This window comes from Sphaerodactylus townsendi, linkage group LG07 (genome assembly GCF_021028975.2).
Source record: "Sphaerodactylus townsendi isolate TG3544 linkage group LG07, MPM_Stown_v2.3, whole genome shotgun sequence".
In the NCBI taxonomy this organism is placed as follows: domain Eukaryota; kingdom Metazoa; phylum Chordata; class Lepidosauria; order Squamata; family Sphaerodactylidae; genus Sphaerodactylus; species Sphaerodactylus townsendi.
The window spans coordinates 80049102-80074560 of NC_059431.1; the positions used below are offsets into that span (position 1 = coordinate 80049102).

General features: G+C 40.8%; 1 protein-coding gene across 2 annotated transcripts in view; it reads left to right on the top strand.

The window, feature by feature from the left end:
* JAK2 (Janus kinase 2) overlaps window positions 1–25459 on the top strand; it is a 91103-nt gene that overhangs the window by 6994 nt on the left and 58650 nt on the right. The window contains exons 1-2 of one of the 2 annotated variants that reach the window (XM_048503148.1): window positions 14011–14081; window positions 15705–15780. The exons of the other annotated variant lie outside the window; for it this stretch is intronic. Coding sequence (XP_048359105.1) covers window positions 15718–15780 — 63 coding nt within the window. The 5' untranslated portion in view covers window positions 14011–14081; window positions 15705–15717. Of the gene's footprint in view, window positions 1–14010; window positions 14082–15704; window positions 15781–25459 lie in introns of those variants that run through there. 2 annotated transcript variants of the gene reach the window in all.

A 25459-nucleotide genomic window follows, 5' to 3' on the forward strand; every position in this document is an offset into this window, starting at 1 on the left:
ATTAGGTGCCTCAGCTTATATTCGGGTTGGCTTATACTTGAGTATATACGTTATTCTACTTCAAACAAAGCTTCACAAGCTTAATTTCTGAAGGTGCTAAATTCTGATGATACTACATCTTTAGTATCACCATATTTGCCATGAATCATATTTCAGTGGTGAATCATATTTCAGTGGTGAGAGTCTGAATCTCTTCTTCCTAGCTAATCATTTCAGTTTGTACACTGTGATGCTGCAGTTCTTATGTATATACATCCCTGTACATGCTAACATGGGTATTGCAGTCTTGAAACCATTATCAGCCAACAAAAGGGTGGCATAAATGTAGGCTGGGGCTGAAGCCTGGTGCCAAACCTGAGGTGAAAGCTGACCAAGGTCGGCTCCACCCCTGGGAATGCCCGTGCCATGCTAAATGACTGAAAGTGGTGTGGGAGTGCCGATGTGTGGCTGAGCACCATGGCCGGCTGCTGCAGAGCGCCAGCGGATTTGCCCATCTGCTGGGGTAAGTGCCCCAGGGAGGGCATTTCAGCTGGCGTAGGCCTTCACCACTTCCAGCGTGGGATTCCCTTCCCTGGATTGGGCTGTAAAATGTTCTTGGTGTTTAGTACAATGTAGGACTTTCCCACACAATTCATTTAAAACTTTTTGAGGCAGGAAATAAAACCTTTCCTCCATGAAGTTCCACATTGTTTTTATCCCAGAACATTTTATTTCCAGCCTCAAGACATTTTAAATTCATCCCTTTTAAAGCGGTTCTCTGGCCGAAATGTGTTGACAATTTCAGTTTCAAATCAGTTGCCGTGTGATCTGTTGACTACATTTCCCATGCTTTCTACTTCCATGAACTTCCTCCTTGTCGCCATCTTCTGAGCTCACTCAGTTGCCCTTCACCTGTATTTTCAGCATTTAGCTGTTCTTTTATTTTTGAGGGGTAAATCTTTGAAGCATTGGAATAGAGATTGTAGATTGTAGACTGTGAAGCACTGAAGCTTCAATTCAACTAAAAGAAAAAAACAGAAAAATCACAAAGTGGAGGCCAGGAATTGTTTTAAAGGGATGAGTGTGAATAAAGCAGGTTTAAAACATTTTACAAATATTTTAGGAGATTTGTGCAGAAAGGGCCTTGGACTAGTTGCTGTCATGCCATAAAACCCTCAGAGTCTAAGCTATCCTATCTCATTTAATCTCTATATGTGTTGTAGACTCAGTTGCATGTATTACTAATGATCACATCTCTCACTGCAAGCTCTTTCATGTTTTATGGCACTATATGTTATCCTTTTTCATGGAGATTTGAGCAGTATAAATGGAAATTATCTCCTGGGAGAAACTTAAAGATGATGACTTAAAGCTGTACAGTGAAATATATAGGAAATTTGAACTGATGTCTTGAACTAAGCACAAACTGTATTCCTTCCTCGTACTCCAGATTTTTGTGTAACATATCGTGTTTCCCCGAAAATAAGACAGTGTCTTATATTAATTTTTGCTCCCAAAGATGTGCTATGTCTTATTTTCAGGGGATGTTTTATTTTTCTGTGTTCTGTTCATCGGGCATGCTTCCAAACAAAAACTTTGCTACATCTTACTTTTGGGGATGCCTTATATTTCGCACTTCAGCAAAACCTCTACTATGTCTTAGTTTCAGGGGATGTCTTATATTCGGGGAAATAGGGGTAGCAGTACTGCTGTATTCTGGGAGAAGATTTAAATATACTGTTTTCCCACATTAATTGATAGAATCCATTCATATTTGACTATTTTATACCTTTTCCCCTCCTGTGACTTAATTTCTGTATGATTGAACTCTTTCAGCAATAGAACTGTCTTAATTATGAACAGCATATTCTCAAGCTGAGTGATTGGTGTCTTAATGTATACACTGTGACTGCATTCATATATCACACTTAATAATAATTATGGTTTTTTAAGTTACTGTATTTACACAAAAGAAAGACTAGCTTGTTCTTCAGGCATGCTGTCAAGAAAAAGGGAGGCCATCTTGTATTCACATAGAAATTACAAGTATGTACAGTAATAAAAAAAATTGGTGGAATCTTTTGGTAGAATGTGGCCACATGCAGAGTGATTTTCCTTTGAGCAAATAAGATGCACAAACGTAACTTCTTGGCTAGGTTCATATACATCCTTTTTTCTTTGTTTCTTGTGTGGAGAATTCTTTTTAAATACCAGCTCTTGTTCCCTGAGACATGCAAATAAAAGTATGTGGATTAAATGGAGTTTGTGCATGTATGGTAGACAGGGAACTAATTCTGGTTAACCGGCTTTCATGCAGAATTGCTTCAAATTTTACCTCTAGTCCTTTACATGGGAAGGCAGCAGGAACCAGCAAGATCAGGGAGCCTAGTCACAATCCAGGTTTTTTTTAAAAAAAATTGCTGGAGTGTGATATTTGCAGCCTGATCAATGTGGATATTGAAAAATGTGATGAGTTGTTTTGTGGCTTACTGTTGCCCCTGCCTCTGCAACATTTAGAATAGTGCAGCAGCCAATTGAAAACAGAAATGAGTTTAGAAGTCGATGAAATTGAAAGGAAAAATAACTGTGGAATTCTTCCAAACAGATGCTTCCTAATCAATCTGGAAGTATTTGTAAATTGAGGAATGAGAGCATCATATTAAAAAAAATAGGTTTTTGTATGTGGATTCTTGTCTCCTGTAAAGATGAAAATGAATGACTTTACTAAATTTCATAAATTCACCTGTGGAGTAAAATTAACTGGCAGTATGGAGCTGAAAGTAACCTAGGGTCATCAACTGCACCTTGATATGTTTCAGTGACCAAAGCTCAGAATTATTTTATTTCCTTTCAGCTAAAAGAATATGCTCTGAAAAGCATTTTTTAAAAATAAAACTTTTTGTAGCATATTACATTAGTTACAAATAAGCTATAGTCTTTTAATTGATTATATTGACAAACATTTGTATGTAATATTTCCATGGCAAGGTTGCAGTCAGACTTCAAACTGTTTAAACTATGGTTTGCACCACTATTTCTCATCAGTCTGCCTGATATAAGTAACAAAGCCTGATTCTTTTGCATATCTGCCTTTTAAATCTATTTTTGACCTATTTTGCTGCCATCTTTTGTGACTTGTTGGCTGTGACAAGCAATATTAAACAGTGGTCTGTGAACTTATATCCCACAACAAACCATAGTTTGTAGTAAATGTTGCTGTTTAATCATCTGCACACTCTATCTTGAAATCCTATAACTTAATTGGATTTGCTCCACAGTCTGTAAATCATATTTTATTGTGACATCTTCATATTGCCTTATTGCCATATTGTTCACCTTCATGTGGTATGACTGTTCATACATTGCAGAAGTGAGGGGCACCTGGAGTGGGAGGGATAGCCAGGGAGACTCTTCCTTGGAAGGCAAGCTACCCTGCCCTCATTCCTTCTGCTTCTTTTCCATGCACTGCAGTTAATTCCTGGATCGATGAGGTATGGCAAGCCACTGCCACCAACCTGGTTCTTGGGGTTCATCTTTAACTTGAGTGGGGCCCAGATCACCCCCCCTCCTTCAGTTCCCTTAGCAGTGTCTCTCTTTATTGCAAGGCGGATTCCCCTGGATCAGCCACTGAGTATCAGTGTACAGAAGCTCCAACAGAGTTTTAAAAGGTTTTATTAAAGGTTGTATTCAGAGTAGAAAAAGTAAGCAATTTAAAAACTGTTAATAACTTGCATGTAACGGAAGGCATTACAGATAATAGTAGCCTTGCATAAACATCAATTCAGAGCGAAGAGATGTCAGTTGTTTGAAAAGTCAGTTTGATGCAAATGGTAAGCTCTGAGCTGTGCATCTAATTCGCTTGGCACTAGGGAACTGAAACTCTGCAGCACAAAGAATTTTTGTACTCTGTAGTCAGTGTTTCAGCACAGGATATAATTTTTGTACCCTGTGGTCCTCAGATCTGAAGTCTTTATATTTCCCAGTCATTGCCTGTATTCTCAGCAGACAAAAAACTGCACAAAATTCCTGTTAGCAAAAGCTGTGTAACTCAGCACAGTATTCATATTCAGGCCCCACATTTTGCATAGATACTAATTTATATTTAAGATTAGACCTAGTAGCCTCATTGGGTGCCTGCAACAGATGGCTGTTGCCCTGAATGAGTTAACTTGCATTGTCTGTTGGTTGGTTTAATTATGTTTGCCATGACAACCTGGCATATGCAGTATGGATTGCTTCATCGGTTGTCTCTGTGCTTACTGCCATTGCTTTGTGCTTTCTTATTTCCTTTTCTAGGTTTTACACATGTTCCTGTCATGGTGGTTGGTGCCAGTATTCAATCATGTCATGTGCTGGGTATAGTTTTGCTTTTAGAGAGGCAGTTTGGTTTATGAACTTCGGCGTGTTACACAAACGTACCCTCTCTGTGGCTGGAATATTTCAGTTAAGATCCTTGTAGAATCTTTAAGACTGACAAGTCTGTTGTGGTATAAGCTTATGTAAATTAGAGCCAGCTTTGTCCAATGTAAGGCAACAGGGTTTCTAGTCAACAAAATTTGCAGTAAATCTGCTAAACCATTTTTGCTGCAACATTCTAAGGACCGCACTTCCTAAGCATGTTTATTTTCCTGACTACTTTGAAATAGGGACTACAGTCTAAAGAGAGAGGCCTGTATGTGAAAAGAAAGGTGAGCAACTTAACATTTATGCTATTTTCCTGGCACATTTTGGACTCGCAGTGACAACCCCCCTCCAAGGAAGGAGACCCACTGATATGGTTCACCCTCAGAGACTTATGTAACTCTCATGATTCCCGAATGCTCTGGGGTACTTGACAGCTGACATGGATGGTGCTCTTGTTGAGACCTTGGTCTTTCTTTGGTAAGATGAATAGGACCATTGACTCAATCACTCCCAAGTCCCTCACCTTACCTATCAAGCCAGTAAAACTCTTTGGCATTCTATGGAACTCAGGCTTTGAAACAGGAAGGACAACAGAATGTAGATGGCATAAATCCTTCTGTGAGGCTGATTGAACACAAGTTAGAGCACATTATCATGCCTATCAGGTGGTGATAGTGACAGTGAAAAGGCATCTTTGTGTCCTCTGCCACCATTGTGTCCTCAAGTAGTCATGCAGCATAACTTTTCTGTATAGTGAACAGCTTTGTCAGATTAAGCCCAAGGAAGCAAAGGCAATGGCCAGATAATGTCTGCTGTGATGACTTTGCAAGACACTTTGAGAACAAAGTTGTTCATATCTGCAGGGAACTGGATGCCACAATTGGCAGTGCATGAATTTTTGAGTCCTCAAAGCAGGGATCTGGTCAGCCTTCAAAGGCAGAGATCACCATGGTGGAATAATTCCTCTCAATGCCATGGCTCCCCTCAACATCACAATTCTCCTTGGCACTGAGACTCTCCTCAATGCTGGGATTTGTCTCAACAGTGTGTTTATAATTCTCTAGGAAGTGGCCGTATGTGTCTATACCATCTCTCAGATAGTCCCGGGAGGACCTTGAATGATGGCTTGGCAGAACATTACACTCATCCCTGGAGGACAATTTTGGGCAGGCAACAGAGGTTTCACCATCAGATGACCTCACAACGTACTCTGAACAGATCATTCATATGGCAAATGCGCTTAAGTTGACTCTAGTGCCCACTTCGGAAGTTTCTTCGGAACCCATAATGGGGGCGCTTTATTCTTCAAATAAGAACCCATCTATGTTACCCATGTTCAAGACATTTCCAGACATTGCAAATGCTAATTGGTTAAAACCCACATCTACATGGTGCTCTACAAAGAAAGTAGAAAATATGTACAGGATCCAGGAGAAAGGGACTGAATTTCTGTTTTGTATGGTGATGAGAGCCCTTCTCTCCCACTGGAAATCTGGGTTGCATACCTCCCTGCAGAATAAGGAGAGTAGAAAGCTAGACCTCCTTGGGATGAAGTTGTATGCCCATGGGGCACTTGGTATGAGAAGTGGGAATGTTTAGGGTGTCATGGAATAGTACGAGATCCATCTCTGGGAAAAGATAGCCAGATTATTTGATCGAATACAAGACCATATGTGTGAAGGAATGGTGAAGGAATCCGTCTGGGCTGCCAACAATTCAGTGGGTTGAGGCATGGTATCTTTATTTATTTATTTATTTATTGTTTGTTTGTTTGTTTGTTTGTTTGTTTGGACTTTTATACCGCCCCATCCCCGAGGGCTCTGGGCGGTGTACAACATTAAATATAATTATAAATAAATGACCTCGAAGTCTGCAGTTTGCCTTCATCACTATGCCTGGCTTTATTTATTGGCCTTGGGACAAGAAACGAAGTTGAGGCTTAAGGATCTCCCCTTTGATGGGAAGAACTTTTTCAGTTCTAAAGCCAGTGACATCTTGAATTCTCTTAAAAAACAGGCCACTGCAGGTCTCTTGGGATCCACTCAGTCATCATTCCCACTACTGATTGAGGTAGTTCTAGGTTCCCTTAATACTAGAGGCAATCTAAGTTCACCCTGATGGTGGATTCAGGGCTCACCAGCATCCTTCTTTCAGCCAATAGGCCTCCAAGAGGTTTTAGAGCCCCCAAAGAGCTAGAAAGGGTTGCCATTCTCTTCCACTTCCAATGCTAAACATAAGAAGGCATGACTAGGAGGGACGTTGTTTTCTGATAGGCTTTCATAGTTTCTGTCATTTTGGGAGGCTGTGCCCACTGACAGTGGGTTCTTTAGATAATAAAATTGGTTTTTTTCTTGGAACTGGCATCTGTCTCTCCCTTACTGAAATCTAATATGTAACTGGAGATCCACCACCGGAGTTAGTTCAAGAGGTACTTAGAGAAAGGGGCCATAATGGAGATTCCTGGCAAATTCTCCACTAGGGGCCTGTATTCCAGATACTTCTTAATAGATAGGAAGTCAAGATGTAAAAGACCAGCATTTGAAGATCCACACATTTCGAATGTTGCAACTGAATGACATCCTTCCCTTGTGGTACCTACAGCATGGTTTGCTGTCCCCGATTTGTGAGATGTGTTTTTCCACATCTCTATCCATCTGCAATGTAGGAAGTACCTCAGATTTCACTGTTGTAGTAAATTCTATGAATATATTGGGCTGTCTTTTGGCCTTGCTATGCCAAGAGTTTTACCAAATGCATGTCTGCGATGGCAGCTGTTGTGTTCCTCAGACTTGCCATCAAACATACTCAATTTAAAACAAATTCCATTTATTGATAGAAAGGATCAAGCAGTGATCTTTTTCAAGTCTGACTTTTACACCCACAACCCCAGAGAAAAAAGCAGCAGCCCTATCCCCTGTTGCTAAGAAGCAGCTCCATCCCAAGGCCTCCTGGTAATGGACCAGGTGTCCAGCCTGGGAGCAGCATTACATCAGTTGCATAAGCAGTGTAATTCAGTATAGGCAGAAACCCATGAAATGCCACAGTATTCTGCTTCATCACTGGTGATTCCCAGGAGATGTGATCCACTAGGTACCACTAACTGTAATTACTGGATCTGCTGGTTAATTCAGAAAAGTCTGTTATGATCCCATGTCAATCTATTGAGTTTATTGGGGCAATTTTGGATTCTAGAACTGACTGGGCCTTTTTGCCTATATCCAAGGTTCTGGCTTTTAACTCCTTGGTGCAGTGTTTTTAGTGCAATAGATTTTAAGTTGCTGTCACCATTGAGAAGTTGCTGGGATTGATGGCATCCACAACAGCACTGATGTCCCAGGCCAGGCTGCAAATGAGAACTCTGTCATCTAGATTCCTTCACAGATATGACCCGCTCTGTGATCCCTGTGCTGTGATGAAGTTATTGGTGCCACATTCAGATCATTGGCATGGTGGTTCAACAGGGATTACCTCTTGCAGAGTAACCTCTCTATGGTGCGTCTGAGGTAGGAGGGTATTCAGTCACTCCACCTGGCAGCTTTGCTGGTACTGCATTGATCAGCAGGTCAGATATGGTCAAGAGTGTACTTCTTAATTGCCACAAGACTTCTGCTGGAAAATCCTACGAATAAGTGGAAGCATTTTTCCCTGTGGGCTATGTAAAAGGATGTTAATCCATGTTTGTGTTTGTTACAGTGTGTGTTGGATTACCTCAGGTCATTAAAGGAAACAGGATTAGCTAATACCTCTATCAGAATACATTTAGCAGAATACATTTAGCAGCTGCTTTTCATTTGGGTTTCAACCCAGCATCTCTTTTTTCAAACCCTTTTTTTTTTGCAAAAGATTCCTCAGGGGCTAACCTCTCCCCCCACCCCCAGCCAATTACCCAGTGGAGCCTGTCCTTGGAGTTATCTTTTCTCACCTCTCTATCTTTTGAACTCTTGGCATCCTGTGATATACCATACAAAGTGATGTTTTGGGTTGCCATCATCTCTGCTAGAATGCTGGGGGATCTACAGACCTTCCTATGTTACACTCCCTTCATGAAGTTCCATGCGGATAGGGTAGTGCTTTGCCTTAACATGGGACATCTCCCAAAGGTGGTATCCTCATTGCACTTAGGACAAGACATAGTCCTCCCTGTTTTCTTTCCACATCCTTCATTGGATGCTGAGATGATGATCCTTCATCAGATGCTGCATTTCCTAGATGTGTGCAGGGCACTCTTATACTATTTGGAAAGAACAAGAAGCTTTAGGATTGATAAAATTTTATCTATCTGTTTCTCGAGCTTCCTTAAGGGGAAAGGGGGCTTTGGCCCAAGCACTGTTCAAACAGGTTAACAAGCATATGATGTGGCCCAAATAGACTGTCCCATCACTGTGTGGACTTGGCCTACAAGGGGCCAGGCGTCTTCAGCTGCATTCACCTCTCATGGGGACATTGGAAACATCTGCTGAGTAATGACATGGCCAGACGTTGACTATGCCATCACTGTGGACTCCTGAGGTAATGCAACTGTTGGGAGAGCAGTATTACAGAATCTAAGTGACTATGGTAATAAAACAATATTGTCTGTTATATCAGTGCAGTTTCTCTTTTTACAATGAGAGCGACTTCATTCACAATCTCACCCCACCTCTAAGATGGGTTAGCTTGCTACTCCCCCACTTGGGACTGCACTAAGACCATGGAGATGAAAAACAACATTGGACTTACCTGGAACTGCTATTCATTGAGTGGTCTTCTGTGCAGGCACAGATGCTTCCATCCTTCTCCACTGTGGACTGTTCCTTAATCACTCTGGCACTTACCTGTATGGGTTCACTTACCTCCCAAAAGAATGTGTCCACAGTGACGGTTGGAGAATGGAGGGTTTTGCTCCCATCCCCTGCGGACTTGTGACTGTTTAGCAGGAAAGTTTCCCACTGTTGGCTCCAAGGGGGAGGGACACTCTGTTGCTACTCGAATGCCTGAAGAAAAGCTTGCTACTCTTCTCCATGGCAGGCCTGTGTATGTGCAGTTCCATGTGTGCCTGCACAGAGGATCATGTGCTGAACAACAGTTACAAGTAAGGGTAACATAGTTTTACTTACATCCTTTTGGTTTCTTAGTGCTTCCTACAGCAGCACCTGTTCCAGATCTGCAGTCAAGCCCATTTGCTACTGTTTCCTCTTCTTCTTTTATACATTTCAGCCTGCTTAGATACAGCATCCCAGGACAAGTATCACCTGGCAATCATGCTGGGTCAGCCCACCTTAAGTCTACTGCTTACGCCTGGCGCTCTCTTTTTAGGAAGGCTGAAATTTAGCAGAAAGTACCGTATATACTTGCGCATAAGCCGAGTTTTTCAGCCCGTTTTCCGGGCTGAAAAATGCCCCCCTCGGCTTATATGCAAGTCATGGAGGCTGCCCAGCTGGCTGGGGAAAAGGGGAGATCTTCCCCTCTTCCCCAGCCAGCCCAGCGACCTCCGTGCAAGGGAGGAGCCCAAGCCAGCAGCCCCAGTCTGTTGTTCAATGCCTTGAGCCCTTGTGGGGGGGAGGGGAGGGCAGTATCCAAATCCAATAAACTAAACTAACTAAGCTCCTGCATTTTCCACCCTTGGCTTATACGCGAGTCAATAAGTTTCCCCAGGTTTTGGTGGTAAATATAGGTGCCTCGGCTTACACACGGGTCGGCTTATACACGAGTATATACGGTAATCCTGCAACCACTTTGGTGTTAGAATCTAACTGTCAATATTCTTGAAGTAAGAATAAGGTCACTTGATAACACCAATCCCTATTTCTCCTTCTGGGGGTTCTTCTGTGATGTCAGTACAGATTATAGAGATATCAGGCTAAATATTAGCTGGAACTGCACCATCTCCTTCCAGCATTGCAAGCCTGTGCATGCTGAGAACTGTATCCATCTGAAATACTGTGATGAAGTTGGTTCTATATCTTAATTAGTTCTTCTAGCAACTTTACTGCAAGTGAAAGGAGTATATGCTTGAGGAGCTCCTTCTTGCCATAGGTAACACTGTATACCAGGTCCTGACCAAAGGAGGAGACACGCCTACAGGCATTTGTATTGCTATTGTGTGCAAATAAGTACAAACAGAAGAAAACATATTTGAGGCTAGAACAGAGCAGTATTATTATATATGGTCCCTTGGAGAATAAGTTTAATGAAACTGTGATAATGTAAAACTTGTAAATATAACCATATGCATTCTGAACTCTCAAAAGGAAAAGGTATTTCTTTGCAGTAACACAGAGTTAACTATTATCCAGTTATAACAATTGCATAAAACATGGATCTTTTCTTGTTTACTTAACCTGGGCATATCAAGATGAATTACTTCATTCTGTAACTCATTGGAAAAGCAAAACAATAAGCTACAATTGACTAATGTACTTCAGGTTACTGTATGGATTAGATAAAGCTCCATATGCTATAAATCTTATTAAAATGTGCTAAAAATGGACCCTCTTTGATTTATACCTTATATCACAAAATGGTAATAGAGGCATAAATAATTATGTGTAAGGGAATTTATTAGCTTCTTCAGTGTGCTTTAAAATCTAAAGTTGGTCAATTGGTTTAGAAATTATAGCTCAAATTACATAGAAGCAATTTTGGATTTTAACATCTTATTATTTATATTATAAAATATAATATAATAGCAGCAAAAAGCTGGCAAATTACTTGTTTTGCTTTAAACTGGTGCAAAATGATTTACTGTGATAGAGCTATCCTTGGCCCCTTCTGCACATTACTGGGAGAGCTGATTACAGGCGGAATAAAGTAACCCATTCTCCTGCTGTCCCATTCGCATGCCTCCATGCAGGCAGTGAACGAAGCCTGTGGAATAAATGCAGGCTGCTGTTGCACCTTTGCATGGAGTGCATCTTTAAAAAAAACCTCACCTCCCATTCTGTGCAGCTGTGTGGGAATGATCTTTACAAACCAGGAAGCAAGCGCTTCCCAGGGCAGCCATTTGCTTGTGAGCGGCTGCACTCTGCATTAAAAGGAGAGAATCACAGATATCACGATTCTTGAATAACCCGTTTCGGGGGGGGGGACACGGGGCAGTTTCACTTTAGGGGCGATAGCTGTGCAAAGTCCCCCCCCCCCAAAAACCCAGGGTTTTCCCCATCCCAAGCCTGGGTTTCTTGGTCTGTGTAGAAGGGGTCCTAGAGGAGCATTCCAATAACTACTTTATTTTTCCATGGCTTTCAGGGAGGTGGTAAAGACTCCTTCCACACATGCAGAATAATGCACTTTCAATCCACATTCAATGCACTTTGCAGCTGGATTTTATTGTGTGGAATAGCAAAATCTACTTTCAAATCATTGTGAAAGTGGATTGAAAGTGCATTATTCTGCATGTGTGGAAGAGGCCAAAGTTGCAGCTGTTAAAGGCACAAAAAGCCAGCTAGGAAAATATTACAACCATACTTGTGTATGCCTTAATGCTTTCCTGGTATTGAACTAGTATGCTTAGAACATTTGTAACATGACCTATAATTGATTATATTGGGGTCATGCCTTCTAAGATTCAGACCTAGTTCCCAGCTCCCTTTCTTGGGGCGAGTTCCCACTGGTTCCTTCTTGACTCTGGAAGGGGTTTCCTGTTCCCTTAGCTTAGGTTCTTTTTAGAGAATAGATCACCAAATGGGGACCAGTGTGCTTCCCACCTTCCTGGTGCCATCTTCCTCCCTGGTATGCCTTCAGTTGTGGCTGGAATCTTTCAGGGTCCACACACACACCCCACCCCACCCCCCACCCCCGTGTCCACAAAGACCTTCGGTAATGATGTTCTCAAATAGTGCTTTTTGTTAATAACTTTTTACTCTACAGAACATTCATCATTACCTAGTGAGAATTGCTCTCATACAGGTGCAATAGAGTATTAAGCAACATATTTGTTATCAAGTTAAACTCTTTTATAATTTTTCATCATTAAAGAGATCATAGCAGATAAATTGCTGCCAAAATTATTTGCATTTAAATAAAAAATGTGCTTGAAAATATTGTAACTGTCTGCAGAATATGCTATAGGCTGCCATATGCCACATGTTGAGCTAAAACCTTCTCTTAAAAACCATGCATCAAATTCCAAAACAGAAAGTATTTCATTGTATTTTTTAATTGCTTCTCCAAAGTTTCTAATTTTTCCTTAGGAAAAGAACTGGGCAGGGAGAGAAAGCTTGAAGAAAAATGGGGAAGAAAAAAAAATTTCTACCAATTTGCTGAGGCTTCCCAATTGTCCTTCACAAGCACTGAAAGTATTTCTTGAAGCTCAAACTGCATAGACAAAGATAATCTACTTAACATAATTTAAAGAAATTCTGAAAATGGCAGTGCAGACTTGTTAAGTGGAAACTTGAAATGAACAGAAGATACCATAGGCTATGTAATCTTGAGACCAGTGCTATAAGTTGGGACATAGTTCTTTGAGTTATGTTAGGCTTTGTGGTCAAACAAGAGACTTGGAGTGGTTGATTTTAGGATACATTAAGGCCATCTTTATACCTAAAATATTTTATGTAATCTAGTGTAGCCAACCACACATTATAATTTTATGCAATGTGGGGAATCCCACCATGAGCTACTAGTTAAAGCCACAGAGTTTGTAATGGGATTTTCCTTTAATACATGAGTATTAATGTATGATGGGACAGGGTGAAGTCCACTGAAGTGCAATGTGGTTTTCCTTTGACAAGCGATTGGCATTAAAATATCTATTGTAGATAATATATTGAAAAAGTCTTGAGAGAGATGAACATCTGGGTGCATTTTTATGTAAACTCGTTTGCTCTAACTGTAGTTAATGCATATGTAAACTAAATCATTTGTGGAAATTGGCCTTTTAAAAATAAAACACTATCTTTTATCTTAAAAGCCATTCCAACCAGAACACTTTTAATGCTCTGCAACTTCTTCTATTTAATGATTTCAACCTTTACAAAAATAGCCCCTTAAAATTTAAAACGGGTAATTTTCATGCCATGTACAATTTTAGAGTGATAAAAATGGAGTGTTATTGATATGGAATAGCAGTGTTTCTCCATGGCAACAAATGTGTGAACATTTGACCTTTTCATATTTTATGAAGTATCTTGGAACGTTTTGTTCCTGCCGAAGGCTTAATTCCTTTTTTTAACATCAGTGAATCTTTCTAGATTATACAAGACATAGAAAAATATAGTGTATAGTTTAGATTTCAATAATTCTGTGCATGTCTCTGTGCACATTTCAACTGTGTCTGGTTGCACAAATCTATGAATCAGGTGACTTGGCTTGTGGCACAGCTCAGTTGTGTTTTTCTTAGGGCATTTTGAAAAGCAAAGTTAAAATATTTATGTGAAATGATATGTGAAAAAAACAGTATGGTCCTAGGCGTGTTTACTTGAAAGTAAACCTTTTTCAGTTCAGTGGGGCATAAGCATTAGTAAATGTTCATAAGTCTTGGTGTTGAATTTTTATCTGGAACTAGTAAAGACTGAATAAAAAGCTGTTCCTTCAGTCTCTGAGCAGTTGATATATCTTCCTGGCAAGGATGAAAAGCACAGAAGGGAAAGTTTAAGAACTCAAGACAACTTCTTTTCTTTCAGTAGATAATGAGCATTGGTATCGAAGGGGAATTGTATTGTCTGCTTGAGATGGTACCATCATTATGTTGAGAAGAAATTGTTTTACTAGTAATACAAGTAAGTAATTATTGGAAAATAAAATGTATTAATTTATAAAGGAAAGGCTACATTGTAGAGTTAGGAAGAGGGATTGTAGTGTAAGGAAGAAGGGATAAAGGGGAAGATCTTAATGGCTATGAGAAATGTCTAATAGAATTTCCTCTTTAGAAAAAAATCTGTTTTTTTCCAGACTGTTGAAGTTGTAATATAAGGTTTCCAGCTGGCCTTCAGAAAAATATCCTCACACAAAACTTTCCTGGCCTATTTGAAGTAGGAGAAACATCCTCAGTACAGTCAAATCATTTAGCTAGTTCTTATTTCAGTGTAGTGTTTCACAGGGTGCACTTAAAAATCCAGGTCCCAGAGAAGGGAATAGATGTCACCCCTCCCTCACTCCCAACTTTTTGTAAGGCTGACCTAGAAAGTCATTTGCAAGGACTATTCCTCTGTTTTGAAACTTCTGCCAGGTGTCTATTAGGCCAAATGTTCTCATCTTTCAAAAAGAACAAAATCCAGCATTCTATGCTTGTGGGTATGTTAAGCATATAAAATATTGTGTACTTTAACATCCTTTCATTAGTGCAAGACAGTTTATGGAAAATAGGACAAGTAGTACATCCAAATGAACAAATAAACCCAGTTTTATTTGTTTTTCAGCAAGTCTTGGCTGTGGAAAAGCATGTGAACGAGTAGGTTTTTATTGTACAAAAAGACCTTGTAATATTGTGCCTGTCCAACTGACAATAGTCCTCTTATGATTGCTTCAGATAGATTATGCAACTTCTTCAGACTTATCAACAAGGTTTTGCTAGAATAAAAGAATGCCTGAGTCTCCTATCCTTTCATTAAACATAAGCAGGGACTTTAATTGAGGTCAGCTAATACCAACTGGATTCCCTTCAAATGCCCATTTGTTAAATGGAAGTGCACAGGCCAGTTCTGCTGTAATTCTGGCATTCAGATAGCAGTGAGGGTCTGGTGAGCTCTTCTGTTGTATCACCCAGCAAAACTATAAAGTTGTGGTGGCACAAACCTTGAAGATTTGATGAAAAAGTTGATCTGGAGGCAGCCCCAATAAGATAATGGTAAAGATAACTATATAATTATAACATATAATGACAAGACTAGTTTACATTTCATTTTCCTTTCTCTCCCCACTCCCAATTCTGGTAGAGGTTGGTTTGACAAATCCCACAATTGTATGCAATGTAGAATATAGTTGTTAGGAGAGAAAAGCAAAACATTAATCTCTGATAAACTTGTGTCATAAATAATTTAATCTGTGCATGGACGCTGTGGAGAACATTTTTGTTGGGAGGTTTGGACTGAGCAAAACTTTCAGTGAGAACAAGCTGGGGTGGGGATGGTAGAGGTGTGAGTCATCAGTTGCTCTCCTTTTATACCCAGCCATGCCTTAGAAATGCAGATAGCAGGCCTGGCTGGATCCAGTTAGAATGTCAAGACATACACAATCCTCAAACTGGAAAGATGACATCTAGTAGTGAACAGTTTTGTATGTTGGAACCCTAGAGAAATGTTTTCATGAAGACTCCAGTGGGTTGGCAAACACAGATATTAAAACTCCTTGGCACAAGGAGTTGGATCTCTTTTGTGCTGATTTTATTGCTTTTATTGATGTAGATAGAGCTGTCACATGGGACCTCCTGAAAGTGGTCATTGCCATGTGGGACCTAAAGGCCTGAACAGAGATTCCAAGGTAAGGTAAAGGGAATGCTTTTGAACCATAGAAACATTTAAGTTAAGGAGCTTGCCTTAGATTAACATCTGCTAGAGCACATATACAGAAGGAGGGACAGATAAATTTTGTGTTTACAGTTTTCTTCTGGATTCCTTGCTCAATCTGTTGCTATTCTGTATAGGTGTGGGCATCAAGCAAGGCCTTACCACCCTGAACACGCCTGATCTCGTCTGAACATTTTCTAAATGATTTAGTCTTCCTACATTTTCAAACTACCGTATAAACTCGTGTATAAGCCGAGGCACCTAATTTTACTACCAAAACCTGGGAAAAGGTATTGACTGGGGTATAAGCCGAAGGTGGGAAGCCAGGAGGCAGAGGGAGCTCCTTATTTGGGCAGTGGCTCCCCCTGATGTCATTGCCCAAATAAGGAGCTCCCTCCACCTCCCAGCTGCCTGGGCTTCCTCAAACCCAGCCGGGAGGGGGAGAGAGTTCCTAGTATAAAAAGAGAGAGAGAGAGAGAGAGAGAGATGAAACAACAAAAACTTGAAGGAAACTAGCGATCTTGCCTATGTCTTGTGAATTTCTTTAGGCATTATGTACAGTTTCCTGAAGATCAGACTGGATTTATTCACAAAAGATATATGAAAGACAATGTATGATTGTTGAGCCCTTAAATATAAGAAATTAAACTAGCTGCTTTTTTATGATGCTGAGAAGGCTTTTGATAACATCTCTCGAACTCCATGCTGAAAACGTTAGAGCATTTAAAATATGCCTGTAAATTCTATAATTGGATTCAAAGTTTGTATATGTATGTATATATATGTATGCATATGTGTGTGTGCACACACATATTTATACATATATATACATACACACACACACACACACACACACACATACACACACATACATACATATACATATATATACACACACAATGAGCCAGAAGTGATGGCATGAACAGTTAAACAAGACCATCAAATATACCATTGCTAGCCTTCTCACCTTTCCCCTACCCCTTCATTTGCCCGTTATTGTCTATTAATTCTATAATATCTAGTTGTGCTAGGTGGGCTCAATGCTGTTAGTTTCCTCCTCTTGGGATGCTCAACCCAGACATGAGAAATATGTTACAACTATAATCACTGGAGGGTAATTTAAATTTGTGAGATTATAATATTAAATGAGCAGTAGAATACTATTTTTTTCACCAAGACTTTGGGTGAAAAAAGGCAAGATATAATTTCAGTTTAATTTTTTTAAAAAACAAATCTGAATTGCTGTGCCTATTCAACAAGAGAGAATTTTAATTTCCTGTACAATATGCCTGCCTGCTTTTATCTGCTTGAAATTTTGGGGAGGGAGGATCCCAGAGAACTACACCCCAAGCAGGGAATTATACTTAGAAACATATTTCCCATGTGAAAGAAATACACTGTCCCGTTGATTATGTAACAGCTTTAACTTTGATATTAAAGGATCATTTAAAAAAAAAACAAGATAACTTGATTTGGACCTTACTTGTACTTCCTGAATTGTTCTTTTATGTTTTCCAATAAAGTTTTTTCCCAAAAAACAGATAAATATACCCATATTAAACTTGGAATTATTTACTTAGACGGCAAAAAATGTTAATTAATGACTAACTTCCAAGTCCATGTTTTCAATTTTTATGTTGGGAAAGTTGAAAAAGATTCTCTCAGTGGGGGAAGGGACAAGACAGAAGAGTTTGATGGAGAAAACCACAGTAATTTTCTCACCTTCACATTTCTCATTGGACACTACCTCCCGCTATGCACATTGATTCTTGTTCCCAGGTAAATGCATAGAGCTGCAACCCTTGGTATATTTTTTTGGTATTGTGAAACAAGTGTCATCTATTCTGTAAAGATAGATGGCCAAAATAAGTTCAGTGCCCTCTCATTTTAAGCTAGAGCAGCATTCTGTTCATTTGTGTTGTCTGATTTTATTTACTCTTGTCTGGTTCTAAACCAAGGCTGCCTCGTTCTGGAAGCACTTTCTGCATATAGTAGCTACCGCAGCCTTGTAAATTGATTACCTTTCCTCCACCCTCGTCTCACCAGTTTCCAGAAGAACCACCATAGCAGTGTGCTGGTTAATTATTTTTTATTCATACATCTCCTTTCCATTTAAACAACCTCTTTTCCATTTATCTATGTTTACCTCTCTAAAATGTGCCAGTTTTAAAGAGGTCATTATGTGTAGTTGGCAGACTATGCATGCTTCCTCTAATGAAATCATTATGGATTGTTAGCTGTGGAAAAATCTGGGGGCAGGTTATTGTGACTTGATCACCATTGAACTGCTTAATGGATCAGAGATTTGAAATATCTCACCCATGTTTGAACCCAGTGTACGAACTACTACAGCACCTTAGTGGGATAAGGTTTTTATTGAAGTTTTCAATTAAGTTTGACTGATTGCCTCCATAGCCTGTATGACGAAGACTTTTTGTAGGTAATGTTGACTGAAACAATAGCTTGCCAGTTTAATTTTTTTTGTTCATCATTATCTTGGTTATAACTATGAGCAAATTAATTGAATGTTTGTGCTACCATTTTGATTCAATGTAACCACTTTAGATTGCCTGTTAAGCATCCAGATTATTAGCTTTTCCTTTCTTTGTGTATGTATGTGTTTACTGGAAGAACTGAGGACAAAATAGCTCTGCTATGTATTTGCTTTAACCAAATAAACTGTATGAAAACCTAATCTGATGATAAATGAACAAATATATGGATGTCTGTCTTGGATGTGGAGTTGACAGCATCTTTTGCATCACTGTCCGAAGTCTTTGTAAACTATTTTTTCCCCTAAAATCTCTTTCATGGTAGTTAACTGCACTGGGAGCTGCAGATGCACTAGTGCAGGGGTCTGCAACCCGCGGCTCGGGAGCCGCATGCGGCTTTTTCAGCCTTATTCTGCGGCTCTGCATGGCCTGGAGGTTGGAGAGCAGCACTGGAAGGAAAGGTGAGTGGAGGGGCCGAACTGGAGGCAGCTCCACTCTCCGGCTTGGTAGATCTTCGGGGCCATGGAAAACAGGTCCAAATGGCTCTTTGGGTGGTAAAGGTTGCTGACCCCTGCACTAGTGCATTTTTCTGAAAGCCAGGAAAGTGTCACCAGGCTTTTTTGAAGTGGTGGTGGAACCTGTTTAAAATACGACATAGGTTTTAAGATAATACTATGCCTAAATGATTCAAGGGACTGCTTTAGGAATTTTTTTAGCTGCTTATTTGGAAGTTTTTCAAGAAGTACCTGTAAGCAAGGACATAGGTAAGGGGGGGTTCTCGGGTTCAACCCCCCAATTCATGTCCGAAGCTCCGCCCACCCGTTTGTGGGCTTTTTAAATATTTTGGGTTTTTGGGTTTTTGGCCTGCAGGGGGTGCATTGTTTAGGCTAGCAGCACCAAACTTTCAGGGATTGTTTGGGGGACTTTCCTGATGATACTACCCAGATTTGGTGAGGTTTGGTTCAGGGGGTCCAAAGTTATGGACTCCCAAAGGGGGTGCCCCATCTTCCATTGTTACCAATGGGAGCTAATAGAAGATGGGGGCTACACTTTTGAGGGTCCATAACTTTGGACCCCCTGAACCAAACTTCACCAAACCTGGCAGGTGTCATCAGGAGAGTCTCCTAAAGATAACCTACAATTTTGGTGCTGTTATCTTAACAATTGCACCCCTGACAGCAGGCACCCCCCAAATTTCCCCAGATTCTCCTTTTAAATCCACCCCCTTCGGCATGGATTTAAAGGGAGAATCTGAGGTCCTCAGTTTAGAAGAAGAAGAAGAGTTTGGGTTTATATCCTCCCTTTCTCTCCTGTAGGAGACTCAAAGGAGCTTACAATCTCCTTGAACTTTCCCGCTCACAACAAACACCCTGTGAGGTGGTGGGGCTGAGAGAGCTCCGAAAAGCTGTGACTAGCTCAAGGTCACCCAGCTGGCCTGTGTGGGAGTGCACAGGCTAATCTGAATTCCCGAGATAAGCCTCCACAGCTCAAGCGGCAGAGCAGGGAATCAAACCCGGTTCCTCCAGATTAGAATGCACCTGCTCTTAACCACTACGCCACATTGAAAGTGATGCTGTTTCACAGTGGGTGATAATGCACCCCAAAACAGCGTCACTTTCAATGTTGTTTAACTGGGGACGCCAGATTCTCCCTTTAAGGTGGATTTAAAAGGAGAATTTGGGCTCTCTAGTTTAAACACCATTGAAAGTGATAGGGGTGGATTCCAGCATCATAGCAGCTGCCGGGGGGAGGGGGGGGCAGGACGCAAAACTCAGATTTAGTACCGGGCTCCATTTTCCCTCTATGCCTCTGTCCAGAGGGGAGGGCAGAAGGAACTGCCAGCTGCCGGCTGGGAGTCCAGCTGGTGGGGGGCAGGGGAGGGAAGGGCGGGGGAGTCTGCCGTCCCCGGCTTTGGAGAGCTGCTTTTATAAGCGCTAGGCTGGGGTGGGGCTGGGGGAGGCGTGGCCATGTCCTAGAGGCGGGTGGGGGTGTGGCCCCCCCAAAGCCCCCCCATAAAAAAATCTATACCTACGTCCCTGCCTGTAAGATAATTTTGTTTGACATATAGATGTCTTTACAGACTGGGTGAGGAATGGGGAGAATCAGCTATAGGTGGGTTGAACAGGCTGATTCTCCTTTCTATGTAACAGACTTAGCTGCTGTCAACATTTTGCCTCTTTTGGAGCACTGTCATTTGTTAAGAAGCTACTTCTGAGGGCTTCTTCCCTCCTTATTTTCTTTGTGCATTAATTCCTATCATTCTGGTGAGCATCTTAAGTATGCAATGACTTCTGCAATCTTGATTCTGCTATTTTTATACGTATTCAGTAGCTAGCCTGTTTCCTTTCAGCAATGTCATGAGGGGGTTAATGTGGGGGCATACTTCATGCCTTCCCAGGTCCATTGTTTTCCATGTAATGCAGTGTCAAACTTGCAGGCATGCAGTAGTAAAAAGCCAGAGCCACCAGTTACCCTTCATAATCCATTTTGTTCTGGGCATGTTACAACCCCTTTTTGACTGCATGGGTTGATTTGCAGGTGAGAAAGGATGTTGTGCATCCACTCTGTGCATAGGATTCTGCAGTTCTAGGGCAATGGTTTTGTTTATGTGCAACTGCCTACACAAGTATAGACATAATCCATGCAGTGTCTGTTGATTCTGGAAGCTAGAGCTATTTAACAACTTCTGGGACAGCTTAAACTGGCTCTGGCTTATCTGTATTTAATTATCTGTGTCAATTACCTGTTTTTAATTGTGTTCTCATTCTTGTAATACTTTATTTTGTATGGTTTCTATTCATGTCACCTACCTTGATTCCTAATTGTACAGAGAAAGCTGGGTTATATAAATAATCTGCATGAGAAATAAATTATACAGATCTGTATAATTTTTATTCATTTCTAAATGTTAAGTGTAATTACAATATTAGTGGACTTCTAATTGAACTCTGACAACATTTATCAATTTCCATTGAGTTTATAAAACCAACCTGAGCCAGCAGACATTTTCAGAGAAAATAAAAAATACTTGTTTGAGTGCTCAAACTGTATAGATTTAACGAACTGCAGACTCTGTCCTGTAATTAAAGCAGATGTTTATGCTAGCAGCACACTTTAAAAAAATTATGTTTGCTTTCAGATCCTTGTTTTTGTGGGCTTTCTTCCATTTTGTCAAGCTGTGTTTGTAGAGATAAAGGAGATCTTTGCTGTGCAAGCTGTCATATCTGTACTTTGGGCTGTCTGTCTTTTCAGATACGCAGCAAGTAGAAAGTGTTCTAGTCCAGGGTCCAAGAATGTATGACACAGTAAAATAACCTGTCTTATAGCTTCATATTTTTTAACAGATCATAGCTTGTGATGAAAGCTGCTGTGTAATGAAATACACACACAAACCCAGGAAAAGGGTAATAATATAATATGTATATAAATAACCTGGGACTTTGATAATGTTATTTTATTATCCTTTCCTGGAAGTGGCAAGAGAAAGCCGGAAGGACTATATTTAGCATTAGTCTGTGATGTTATTCTCACGATATAAAATGGCCAAAAGTATTTTCCTTTTTTTGCAGTCCAGATTGCCTATATGTTCTTTGTGACTGTCAAATATCTCAATATATTCCTCTCAAATATCTCAGAATGAAGACCACATTCCTGGTAGGTATTACATCTGCTTGATGTGTCGTGAAGCTCGCAGCCCTATCTGTTCATCCAGACCTGTGCATTTTTCACAGGGACAAAGTCATCCCGAGACCTGACCTGATGTTCGGACCAAAGGTGGACACTAGGTTCCATATGGAGCAAGAACTTTGTTTCTCCTCATTTGTTCCCAGCCCAAAACATCCCAGGGAGGTTCTTTGGCACAACCTGGACATCAGAAGGTCTCTAAAAGCCTATATTGTCAGCACTCAGCCCTTTTGCAAGTTGGAGTCCATATTCATTTCCAACTTAGGCCTCAAGCAGCACTATCAGCTGATGCTTAAAAGCATGCATCCTATTGTTCTGGTTATTGTTCATGAGCATTTGCTTGCCTTTTTTTCTTTCCTTCCTACCACCAAGTTTAAAGTTGCACTATACACTATGGTTGCACTACACTAAGGTTGCACTATGTTCTGCTTTTGAAGTTCTGAACTGGGGAAGGGGGCATTCCCACTCCAACAGGAAGAGGAAGAAAAAAAAAAACCTTGTCTTCCTGATTAGATGGTGGGAAACATCCACAAGATGTCCTCCTTTCTCTCAAAGGGAAAGGATCCTTTATAGGTAAGGACCAATGGCCATTCTCTGTTGTGAAACCAGAGGTTGTCCTTGTATCTCCCAGTTGGGTGGATAGAAAACTGTCACATTATTCTATTGGCTTTAATAATTCAATGAAACCTCCATGATGAGAGAAACATGTGTACCAACTGGGAGCTGCTATGATCTTTGTGTTCTGTTTGGCTGGCCACTATTGAAATGATAAACTGTATAGAAACATGTTACTTCTATACAGAGTCATACTCCCCTCCCTTGCATTCCACCCTTTCCCTCCCCTCCCCCCTTCACTTGCATACTACCCCTCCCTCCCCTTCCCTCCCTTGCATGTCACCCCTCATTCACTCCCCTCCCTCCCTCACTCCACTCCCCTTCGTCTCTCTTCCCTCCCCCTCCCTCTGTGAGGGTGAGTGGGTCATGTCCAGATGCTGGGCTCCCTCCCCTCCCCCTCCCTTGCATGCTACCCTTCACTCTCTCCCCTCTCTCACTCCCCTTGCATGCCTGCGCCCATGCCATCCCCTCCCTTGCATGCCACCCTTCATTCCCTCCCCTTCCTCACTCCCCTTCCCTTGCATGCCATTCCTCCCTCTCCCTCCCTCCCCTGGGATGGGTGGGTCATGTCCAGATGCTGGGCCCCCTCCCCTCTCCATCCCCTTGCATGCCACCCCCTACCTTTCCCTTTCCCTGCAGAGATCCTTTTGGCATGGTAGAGGAGGAAACATCGCATGGCCGCAGACTGGAGTGAAAGAACCTTTACTGGAATCTAACCTCTAGATTGGGAGGGATGGAGGAGGAAAATAACTTTGTATTGTTTAGGCAACAATACAGAAATAAATTGAGAACTTTCTTTCAGAGTGGGGAGAGTAGAAATATTAGTGTTTTGAAGTTGACAGAAAGAGAATTAATTATGGGTCTTTATGTTTGGTTTTAGATTACTTGCATTCTGCACTTGGATTATGCTTTCCCTTTTCCTTGCATGCCACCTCATGAGCCTATAGAAAGATAGGCTGCTGGAACATGTGTTTGGGCCCCTTTTTGTGGACCTCTGTGTCCCGACACCAAAGAAGCCCTCTGGATGTTTTGCATATTGTTGATAGTGATAGTTTCTCAGTACTTGGTCACTGCCCCATGGAATACAAATGTTAGTGGGTAGTAATGTCAGGATTGAGAGGATTGTGAACACATTGCCAGCATTATGAAGATAGGTGTAAACTGGGAGTTCAGTAGGAAAATGACTGACAATATGATAACCATCTGTGTTGCTGACATTGTATTTGCCGACATTGTATCTTGATGCCGACATTGTATTTGGACATTGTGATCGGGACTTAGGATACAAGTTATGTATGAACAAAAAGGAGACCTTCCAGGTGTCATACTGCCTGGTAGGAAGAAAAGGCCATATACCAATAAAATCCAAATGGACTCTTATTACTCTCACAGAAGAATTTCAACTGTAGTAATGCTGCCCAATGTTAACTAGTTAAGAAGGGCCTCAGAAGCCCAACTAAAATATTCTGATTTGTTTGGTAAAGGGGGAAACATGATTTGGGCTGGACAAATTAGCTGGATCTTATTAAATGATATCTAGAATCTGCCATTTATATAACTGTGAACAAAGGGCGGGGGTGGAGAATAAAAATTTGATAAGTAGGTTCATCCAGCTGTCAACAGGAATTTGGATAACTATTGCATGAGATGCAGGGAAAGGCATCATATAACCCAATATTTTACCTTGGGCTGCATCTGTAGTCTTACTAAGAGGGGGGGGGGGAGTATCTAAACATGCCTTATTTGCCTTGGGTTTGATGCTGTTTGGAAGTGGATTTTTTCTCCTTCCCCACAGCATTGTGGTGTATTTGTATATGTCTTTCTCAAACCTTTGTTTTAAAGTTTGCAAATACCACAGCAAAGCCAAGATGGCTGTATGGATAGAAAAGCCCAGATTTCCCAGGTTTTGCCCATACAACATCCATTTCCACTTCAACTGTCATTTTTTCTCTCTACCGCAGAGGATTTTTCTTTTCTTTTTTAAAATCAGTGATTTGTGTTTCATTGATACATCATTATCCAAAAATAAACATCAGGTTATCTGAATTCTTAGCTTCCTTCTTTAAAAAATTAAACCCTTTCCTTGCAGAGAGATATAAAAAAAAAAAGGATACCTCCACAGTTAACTGGGCTACGAACATTTTTTAAGGAAAACTGGGAATTCAAAAAAACCTTTGGTATAATGATATATCAAGAAAGCTACACAAGCCTGTCCCCATACGGAAAACACCAGAAGCGGCAGTGTCTGGCTTGTGCTACTGTTACTGTTAACTGAATGATATGAATTCCTAAATGATCATGCACATTGATCTGTCAAAAGACATTTGAATGCTGATGCCCTGTTTCAAATTGGCACATCTAATTAGGGTGGATCCTGTTGCAACTCAGAGATAATATTAAACAGAACATGAGACAGAAAGGAAGACAATGCAACAGCCTCCAAAATGAAGATGGAAACACAATTGATGAAAAATGGGGACATGATGACTGCCAACATTGACTGGAAAAGTGTGTGGCAAATGTGTGGTCTTTATGTGCAAAATCAGCTAATGTTGAGAAACTGACTTGGTAACCAGAGACAATTTCTCACACCTCAAATTGTAGTCTCAGTGAAATGAATAAAAACCCAGTTATTAGGAGTAACAAATGGCTTTAGCAAGTCCCATGTAAAGCTCTATCTTTGATGTCAGAGCTCTATCTTTGATGATGATTGTTACTCCTAATAACTGGGTTTTTAGGATTCATTTCACTGAGACTACAGTTTGAGGTGTGAGAAATTGTCTCTGGTTACCAAGTCAGTTCCTCAACATTAGCTGATTTTTCACATGTTACCAATTGGAGCTGCATAAAATATAGCCCCTT